The 10,531-nt window shown below is 43.7% G+C and overlaps 1 protein-coding gene across 1 annotated transcript in view; it reads left to right on the top strand.

Moving 5' to 3' along the window:
• The first annotated feature begins 4,949 nt into the window (after positions 1–4,949).
• The window catches only part of LOC135513044 (BMP/retinoic acid-inducible neural-specific protein 3-like), a 71,290-nt gene continuing 65,708 nt past the window's right edge, over positions 4,950–10,531 (top strand). The window contains exons 1-2 of the mRNA XM_064935696.1: positions 4,950–5,551; positions 5,974–6,296. Coding sequence (XP_064791768.1) covers positions 6,028–6,296 — 269 coding nt within the window. The 5' untranslated portion in view covers positions 4,950–5,551; positions 5,974–6,027. The remainder of the gene's footprint in view (positions 5,552–5,973; positions 6,297–10,531) is intronic.

Below are 10,531 nucleotides of genomic sequence, written 5' to 3'. Positions count from 1 at the left end.
TCCTCTAGGTTATACCAGCTGTTTTGGTGAACACCTCCTGCATCTGAACTGGCCGACACAGGGGACACAGCATGATCATAGGTGAGATGTCACTTGGTCGGGTCAACAGGAAGTATTATTAAAGAGATGCTTTATATTGAAATACAGACAGAGATGTAGTAGTCCCAGAGTGACTGACACATAACACGGCATGCTCTCTCTCTATCCATCTGTCACTCGTCTGCAGTTATGTTTTGATGTGAGAGAGGAAGCCAGTCCTGTCATCACCACCTCACCCACTCTTAATATACCCACTCTATACGAGAAAGCACTGCCTTCAGCTGTTTGCTTAGAAATTCTAGGGACAGTAAGGAGGCCTGCGTCTTGTGACCATAGCGTACGTGTAGGTATGTACGGCAGGACCACATCGGAAAGATAGGTAGCAGCAAGCCCATTTAATACTTTATTAGGTTAGCAGTAAAACCTTGAAATCAGCCCTTGACGTAACAGGAAGCCAGTGTTGAGAGGCTAGCACTGGAGTAATATGATCACATTTTTTGGGTTCTAGTCAAAATTCTAGCAACCGTGTTTAGCACTAACTGAAGTGTATTTAGTGCTTTATCCGGGCAGCCGGAAAGTAGAGCATTGCAGTAGTCTAACCTAGAAGTGGCAATAGCATGGATTCATTTTTCTGCATCATTTTTGGACAGAAAGTTTCTGATATTTGCAATGTTACGCAGATGGAAAAAAGCAGTCCTTGAGACAGTCTTGATATGTTCGTCAAAAGAGAGATAAGGATCCAGAGTAATGCTGAGGTCCTTCACAGTTTTATTTGAGACGACTGTACAACCATCAAGATTACTTGTCAGATTCAACAGAAGATCTCTGTTTTGTCCGAGTTTAAAAGTCGAACATTTGCCTCCATCCACTTTCTTATGTCTGAAACACAAGCTTCCAGGGAGGGCAATTTTGGGGTATCACCATGTTTCATCGAAAGGTACAGCTGTGTGTCATCCGCATAGCAGTAAAAGTTGACATTATTTTTCTGAATGACATCACCAAGAGGTAAAATATATAGTGAAAACAATATTGGTCCTAAAACGGAGCCTTGAGGAACACCGAAATGTACAGTTGATTTGTCAGAGGACAAACCATCTACAGAGACAAACTGATATCTTTCCGACAGATAAGATCTGAAACAGGCCAGAACTTGTTCATGTAGACTTGGATTTGGGCTTCCAATCTCTCCAAAAGAATGTGGTGATCGATGGTCTCAAAAGCAGCACTAAGGTCTAGAGCATGAGGACAGATGCAGATCCTCGGTCTGACGCCATTTAACAGGTAATTTACCACATTCACAAGTGCAGTCTCAGTGCTATGATGGGGTCTAAAACCAGACTGAAGCGTTTCGTATACATTGTTTGACTTCAGGAAGGCAGTGAGTTGCTGAGCAACAGCTTTTTCAAACATTTTTGAGAGGAATGGGAGATTCGATATAGGCTGATAGTTTTTTATATTTTCTGGGTCAAGGTTTTGGAGATTCTTTATTACTGCCACTTTTAGTAAGTTTGGTACACATCCGGTGGATAGAGAACCATTTATTATGTTCAAAATAGGAGGGCAGGAAGCAGCTCTTTCAGTAGTTTAGTTGGAATAGGGTCCAGTATGCAGCTTGAATGTTTGGAGGCTATGATTATTTTCATCAATATGTCAAGAGATACAGTATTAAAAAAACTTGAGTGTCTCCCTTGATCCTAGGTCCTGGCAGAGTTGTGCAGACTCAGGACAACTAAGTTTTGGAGGAATACGCAGATTTAAAGAGTCGTCCGTAATTTGCTTTCTAATGATCATGATCTTTTCGTCAAAGACATTCATGAATTTATCACTGCTGAAGTGAAAGCCATCCTCTCTAAGAATGATGCTTTTTTAGTTAGCTTTGCGACAGTATCAAAAATACATTTTGGATTGTTCTTATTTTCCTCAATTAAGTTGGAAAAATAGGATGATCAAGCAGCAGTGAAGGCTCTTCGATACTGCACGGTACTGTCGTTCCAAGCTCGTCGGAAGACCTCCAGTTTGGTGTAGCGCCGATCCAATTTTCTGGAAGCTTGCTTCAGAGCTCGGGTAGTTTCTGTATACCAGGGAGCTAGTTTCTTATGACAAATGTTGTTTGTTTTTAGGGGTGTGGCTGCATCTAGGGTATTACTCAAGGTTAAATGGAGTTCCTCAGTTAGGTGGCGAACTGACATCCTTGGGTAGGTGGAAGGAGTCTGGAAGGGCATCTGGGAATCTTTGGGTTGTCCGGGAATTTATAGCAGAGCTTTTGATGATCCTTAGTTGGGGTCTGAGCAGGTTATTTGTTGCGATTGCAAGCGTAATAAAATGGTGGTCCAGGATTATGAGGAAAAACATTAAGATCCACAACATTTATTCCACGGGCCAAAACTAGCTCCAGACTATGACTGTGGTAGTGAGTAGGTCCCAAGACATGTTGGACAAAGCCCACTGAGTCGATGATGGCTCTGAAAGCCTTTTAGAGTGGGTCTGTGGACTTTCCCATGTGAAAATTAAAGTCACCTAAAATTAGAATATTATCTGCCATGACTACAAGGTATGACAGGAATTCAGGGTACTCATTGAGGAACGCTGTATATGGCCCAGGAGGCCCGTAAACAGCAGCTATAAAAAGTGATTGAGTAGGCTGCATAGATTTCATGACTAGAAGCTCAAAAGACAAAAACGCAGTTTACAAACTGAAATTTGTTATCTTAAATGTTTGCAACACCTCCGCATTTGCGGGATGTGCATGGGATATGGTCACTAGTGTAACCAGGAGGTGAGGCCTCATTTAACATAGTAAAATCATCAGGCTTAAGCCACATTTCAGTCAGGCCAATCACATCAAGATTATGATCAGTGATTAGTTCATTGACTATACCTGCCTTGTAAGTGAGGGATCTAACATTAAGTAGCCCTATTTTGAGATGTGAGATATCTCTTTCAATAATGACAGGAATGGAAGAGGTCTTTGTTCCAGTGAGATTGCGAACACCGCCATGTTCATTTTTGCCTAACCTAGATCGAGGCACAGATACGGTCTCAATGGGATAGCTGGGCTGACTACACTGACTGTGCTAGTGGCAGACTCCACTAAGCTGGCAGGCTGGCTAACAGCCTGCTGCCTGGCCTGCACCCTATCTCATTGTGGAGCTAGGGGAGCTAGAGTCCTGTCTATGTTCGTAGATAAGATGAGAGCACCCCTCCAGCTAGGATGGAGTCCGTCACTCCTCAACATGCCAGGCTTGGTCCTGTTTGTGGATGAGTCCAAGAAAGAGGACCAATTATCTACAAATTCTATCTCTTGGGAGGGGCATAAAACAGTTTTCAACCAGTGATTGACTTATGAGACTCTGCTGTAGAGCTCATCACTCCTCCTAACTGGGAGGGGGCCAGAGACAATTACTCGATGCCGACACATCTTTCTAGCTGATTTACACGCTGAAGCTATGTTGCGCTTGTTGACCTCTGACTGTTTCATCCTAACATCGTTGGTGCTGACGTGGATAACAATATCCTTATACTCTCTACACTCGACAGTTTTAGCTTCAGCCAGCACCATCTTCAGATTAGCCTTAACGTCGGGCAGCCTTGCCCCCTGGTAAACAGTGTATGTTCGCTGGATGATTTGTTTTAAGTGTAATACTGCGGGTAATGGAGTCGCCAATGACCAGGGTTTTCAATTTGTCAGAGCTAATGTTGGGAGGCTTCGGTGTCTCAGGCCCCGTAATGGGAGGAGGAGAGACCAGAGAAGGCTCAGCCTCTGACTCCGACCCGTTGCTTAATGGGGAGAACCGGTTGAAAGTTTCTGTCGGCTGAATGAGCGACACTGGTTGAGCATTCCTACAGCATTTCTTTCCAGAAGCCATAATAAAATTGTCCTGCTGTGGTGACTGTGCGAGGCGATTTATACTACTATCTGTACTTATTTGTGGCACAGAGGCTGTTTCATCCTTTCCTACACTTAAATTACCCTTGCCTAACGATTGCGACTGAAACTGGGCTTGCAGCACAGCTATCCTCGCCATAAAGTGATCGTTCTCCTTTATATTATGAGTACAACGACTGCAATTAGAAGGCATCATGTTAATGTTACTACTTTGCATCGGCTGGTGGAGGTCCTGACGAACCACGTCCAGATAAAGTGTCTGGGGTGAAGAAGTGGAATGAAAAAAGTTGAGCGAGGGAAAAATATATATATAAAAAACGGTAATTAAAAAGTAAAACAATTGTAAAGTTGGCAGGTAGCAAAGTAAGGTTAGCAACAAACTTCACAGCAGCACATAAACAAGTCTACAAGTTGTGACCGGAAATGACGCCTGTCTCACAAGTCACCACAGATCACAAGACCATCTTGGAAGCCCTCACTACTGAATGCACTCACTACTGTAAACCGCTCTGTATAAGAACGTCTGTTAAATGAATACATTAAAAATATATATTTGTCAATTTTTGTCATGTAACTTTAATGGCCCGAGCCAAATTGGTGTTTTGTTATGTCATATTTTTGTCCTGCAAGGTATTTTCCTCCCTTCAACTTGGATCTGAAACTCCACATATTTTGTACAATTAACAAATGGTGTCTTTCAAGCTTTCAAGTGCTGAGACAACATTACAATCAGCACAGCCCAATAACCTACGAAAAACATTTAACCGATATAAGATGTGTAGTCTATAGTCAGATGTTGTGCCTCTCAAATATTTGTATTCGACAAATGGCCCCTGATTTATTCTGACAGAAGTGAAGAGCCTCAACTCTAGGTAATCTCTTGACCATCCGTTTCATTATACAGCCAGACCTAAACCCTGCCTCTCTTATCTCCATTCAGCCAATGGGGAGTGGGGTGGGCTCGGTTTGGGAATACATTTGGCATTTTAACCGTGCTCGAGAGCAAACCAGCGAATATCAGTTTGATACATGCCACCACACTGACTGGAGTACAAGAGAGCATCGCACTCGAGTGCGTAGTGCTCCAAGTGCGTCTCAGTTAGAAAAGAGGATAATTTGGCGTTTTTGGCGTTGAGGGGAAAGCAACCACCTATTTATGCATTGTGTTTTTTCTTCTGAGGAACATCATAAACAACTTATTTTCCCTCGGGAAAAAAACAACAGAAAATTCACCTGGAAGGTGGCAATTGATTTTCCTCCAGCTGAATGAGCAGCGCGCCCTTGTTCGTCTCTGTCCGGTGCGCTGTTGCCTTCTCCTTCCTTTGGATTTTACATAATCGAGTGTAGCCGACCCAATGGAGGTATGATGCGGTAAAAGGAAGCTCCAGCTATTCAGGTGGATGTCGCTCAGTTACTATTTTTTTTACTTCCCGTGGCCGTGTTTCATAGCGTATGATCGTCTGACCCGGTAAACTGAGGTTTATCCAGTTGGGTCTCGATCCCATGCGAGTTTTCTCATGCATTGGGCTGATCGCAACTTTGCGGTCCACTCAGAAGATTCGCTGGGGCGAAATTGTAACAATAACTTCACCGATAAGCTTTGTACCACACCGTTCGCAGAATCAGGTAAAATGATTTTCTACTATGTTCTACCACGAATGTGTAAAATAGCCTATTAATTGTAGACAATTTGACCCCTGTGTTTTAAAATACTATTAACATTATCATATTAATTTGGTTGTTTATTGATTGGAAAACGTATACATTATGTACAATCCACACTACATTATAGTATTTAAATCGCATAGTGTTAATTCAGGAGAATCTTTTTTTGAAAAAGATTTATTGAAAAATAGTCAGGTTGCCTAGCTAATGGAAGGTCAAGAAATGACAAGTATTTTACTGGGATGACACAAGCACAGTATCTCACACGCACACCCACTGTGGTGACATGTTAGCCTCTGGTTATTACTCTCATTACAAAACTCACACACTCATCCCCTTCTCTAACATATAACCATCCTGTCTTTCTCCCTCCTATCGTTCAGGACAAGGGGAGAGAAGTTTGGGGAGAATGAGGAGTCGTCGGGTGCGGGGGAAGCATGAGCGGCCGGTGTATCACTGTTAGACGGGTGGCTCTGATGGTTCTATGGGAGTGTACAGTTCTAAGCCTCCTACAGTGCTGGGTGGTAGGGGTGGCAGCCAGCAGGGCAGGTGCTGGGGCGTCTGCAAGGGCAGGGGGCTCCAGCGACGCCACGGGGCCCTTCGCCTGGCTCCTGTCTGACAAAGGGCCATTTCATCACTCCCAGGAGTTTTCTGACTTTACGGAGCGCTACCAGCAAGGATTCACCACCAAGTACAAGATATACAGGTGAGTCTGTCTGCATGACTTAAGTAAAGATGGCTGCAGGGTTTAGCGAGACTGTTGAGATCATCGAAGGTTTGTTGAGTAGCAAGGTTCAGAGTAAGATCAACTTTATGGTTTAGAGATACCTGTACAGGTGACATTGATACAGGTGAGATTGCCAGTGAGTGTGTGTTGCGAAGCAGAGTGGTATACCCTTACAGCTGGCATTTCTAGTTTCAAAAGGACAGGAAGGACGAGGCAGTTTACAAAGTCTGGCAGAGCGGCCGCATATATCGCAGCTCACAACCAGTTTTCTTCATCAATAGCATATACTGCACTGACTGCTGGCAAGGTCAGGTGGATGAATACTGGGGGTTGTTTGTTGTAGTGAGTGCTGTCTTTGTCACCTGTCCATACCTATTGTGTTTATTGTGATTTATTTTTTTTCTCCATTTTTGTGCACGGCGTGTGTGATTTTGCATGTGTGTCCCTGGTGTGTGTGTGTGTGATGTCGGCATGGGATTGCTGGAACAACATAGTGGATGATACCAGCTAAAGGCTCCTGACTGACACACAGTGGCGTTTGGCTGCCGGCTGAGGTGACACGGCCAGGCACAGATGGGGAATGTAACGCTGCTCTCGCTCGCTCTCTCAGTGCTCCAGTGACCTGTTCAGTCAGGATCAGGGAAAGGGAGTCGAGAGGACTGTGAAAGTGTTAGCTCTCTCTCTGTGCCTTACTCCCCCCTGCTGGTGACTCTCAGCACAGAGCTACACCTGCTGACTCTGGAAGAGAAAGGGCAATAGTATCTTAGAATTTCAACACCTCAGTCAATGTGATCCCTTATTAAGGACTGTGATATGTAAGATAAGCTCTCCCTTCTCCTGTGCAAGCGATAGTTATTTTGAGCTGTTATGTTGTGCCATAAAAATAAATGTTCGAATTTTCAAACTCGTTTTCATTGGCAACGCATGTAAAGCATTTTTATCAAAAGCATTCACTTTTCATGTGAAAACATAGAATCCTACTCATCATACATGCTTAATTACGTCACATTTGTTTTGAGCGGACTTTGCTGTCTGCCAGAGCAAGGCACCTGGCTCACACCCTGGAGGCAGCCCGGATCCAAAACGAGTGCAATCACTTTTCATCCGGTTTAAACTCCTCCCACCAGGGTAACGCTTGCCAGATAAACAAATCCCTCAATACCCTTGCCATTCAACTGCATTAGAGCAGAATTCTGGATTGACAGTGGAATCAACCAATCAAATTTTGGCTACCATAAATTGGGTGCGCAGTGTGGCTGTTGCATTATTCTGTGCTGGTACTGTTATGTCTCTGTGCAAATTGCAGCCCTGTTTGATTAATTCATGATGTCATCAAAAGCATTGCTTCATCTGCATTAGAGCTATATATAATGTTGGGTGCATATAGTGACGTTATGACTCTTTAATTTGTCTCGATTTTTGAGTTTGATACGATGTTTTGGAATAGGCCTAGGTCTAGGTCCAATAGGCCTAGGTTCAATAGCCACAGTTCGCCACCGACAAAAACATGTTTGTTCTGGAGAGGCATCTTGATCAACGCCTACAAGATTGAATCATACAATAGTGTCGTTCAATGGCTGGTAACTGTAACTCTGCATGCCGCTGGTTTATTTTCAGAGCCATCGTAAGGCAACAGACAGTTCTCATTGCCTATAGGGTAGTCCTCCAAAAGGGAAATCATTTCCCGTAGCCTCACAAATCCATTTTCCAGTTACATAGAACATAAACTGCTTCAAATGGTTAAGATATAGACTCAGCATAACCTCTTTTCTCCCCCAACCAAAGGTTGAGTGATGCCTCAGGACAGTTACAGTAGCGTGTCCCTGTAGCTCGGGGAGTCGTGACGAGGAGCTCGTAGAGCACAGGGCTTATGGTTCCTGACAAGTGTGTGTGATGGGGGAGTTGTATGGGGCAGAGGTCCGTGGTGTCACCTCTGCCATAGCGACTGTGTGTGTGTAGCAGAGGTCCATGGTAACGTCTGTTCCAGAGCCTATGCTGTGTGTCGGTGGTGACAGAACTCTCAGGGGCAGCCGAGTGAAGAGGTGAGGAGTGTTGATGGCTGTGTGCTTATGTGCACAGTCTTGCGTGTGTGTGAGTAAGCTATACAGATGTAGGATCTTCATTTGATCACTCTTTTGTTGCTGAGAAATGCAAACTTGGAGTGTATTCAAGGTTTAAAAAGGCTTCTAAAGTTTTTAATTTCCACTTTAAAATGTCAGACTTGATTTGCACTAACAAAACATTTATCAACCCTACAAAAAAAATCTATTAATTCGAATCCACATAATTTACGTTTCATGTTGCTTCTGGATTATTTTCCACCTGTAGCAAACTGGCTCATATTAAGTATTCAGACCCTTTGACTTTTTCCACTTTGTATTGCGTTACAGCCTTATTCTCAAATGGATGGAATCGTTTTTTGTTCCTCATCAATCTACACACAATAACCCACAATGACAAAGCAAAAACAGATTTTTCAAAATGTTTACACATTTAGAAAAAAAAGTAACATTTGTATTCAGACCCTTTTGAGCTCAGGTGACTCATTTTTCCATTGATCATCCTTGAGATATTTATACAGCTTGATTGGAGTCCACCTATGGTAAATTCAATTGATTGGACATGATTTGGAAAGGCACACTCCTGTCTATATAAGGTCCCAGAGTTGACAGTGCATGTCAGAGCAAAAACCAAGCCGAGGTCGAAATAATTGTCTGTAGCTCTCCAAGACAGGGATATGTCGAGGCACAGATCTGGGAAGGGTACCAAAACATTTCTGCAGCATTGAATATCCCCAAGGACACAGTGGTGTCCATTCTTCTTAAATGGAAGTTGAGCCACCAAGACTCTTCCTAGAGCTGGCCACCTGGCCAAAATGAGTAATCAGGGGAGAAGGGCCTTGGTCAGGGAGATGACTGAATGCCAGAGTTCCTCTGTGGAGATGGGAGAACCTTCTAGAAGGACAACCATCTCTGCAGCACTCCACCAAACAGCACTTTAAGGTAAAGTGGCCATACGGAAGCCAGTCCTCTGCAAAAGGCACATGACAGCCCACCTGGAGTTTGCCAAAAGGCACCTAAAGGACTCTCAGACCTGATGAAACCAATATTGAACTATTTGGCCTGAATGCCACGTCTGGAGGAAACCTGGCACCATCCCTACAGTGAAGCATGGTGTTGGCGGTATCATGCTGCGGGATGTTTTTCAGTGGCAGGAGACTAGTCAGGATAGGGAAAGATGAAGAGGTTCTTGATTAAAAACCTGCTCTAGAGTGCTCAGGACCTCAGACTGGGGTGAAGGTTCACCTTCCAATAGAATGATGCCTCTAAGCACACAGCCAAAACAACGCAGGAGTGGCTTGAACCTGATCAAACATCTCTGGAGATACGTGACAATAGCTGTGCAGCTCCGCTCCCCTCCCCATCCAACCTAACAGAGCTTGAGAGGTTCTGCAGAGAAAAATGGGAGAAACTCCCCAAATACAGGTGTGCCAATCTTGTAGCATCATACTCTTGGCCGAATCACTGCCTACGGTATTTCAACAATGTACTGAGTAAAGGGTATTTATACTTATGTAAATGTAATATTTCATGTAAATGTTGTAAAATTTCATTATGGTGTATTATGTAGCTTGAGGGATTTTCTTTTTTCAAATAAGGCTGTAACGTACCAAAATGTGAAAAAAGTCAAGGGGTCCGAATACTTTCCGAATGCACTATGTGAGATATTCCAGGCACTGCTACAGTAATGTGTCCTTGCGCAGCGTGTGAGATCCTGGCTCGTCTGTTTTGTTGTGACAATAGACACAATGAGTATTGACAGTGAACATGGTGTGTAGCTCCACCCCGCTCTGCCAAACACCATAGATTATAAACCAGGCCATATGATGGCTGTTTACAGTGAAGGTGATTACATTCACACCTGCCTCTGGTAAGGAGAGAGGCCAGGTACTAAATCCACATATGTTAGGCTCCCTCCATTATGTGACAGTAGCCTCATTTTGTGGCCCAGGCTAAAGACCTATAGCTGGGATCGGGACTAGGGTGAGGGTAATACCTTAATGAGCCTGTTGTGTGATGAAAATTTGCTCCTCATCCTGGAGATATAGCGATACGCTACAGTGACTATTACATGCAATTCTATCCTAAATCCATGATGCTGAATCCATATCACATTGTTTACGTGAACCATACCAAGTAAATCATTCTCTGGTG

This window comes from Oncorhynchus masou, chromosome 24 (assembly GCF_036934945.1).
Source record: "Oncorhynchus masou masou isolate Uvic2021 chromosome 24, UVic_Omas_1.1, whole genome shotgun sequence".
Taxonomy (NCBI): domain Eukaryota; kingdom Metazoa; phylum Chordata; class Actinopteri; order Salmoniformes; family Salmonidae; genus Oncorhynchus; species Oncorhynchus masou.
The sequence above is the reverse complement of the archived record's forward strand: the minus strand, read 5'-3'. Positions and strand labels throughout refer to the sequence as shown.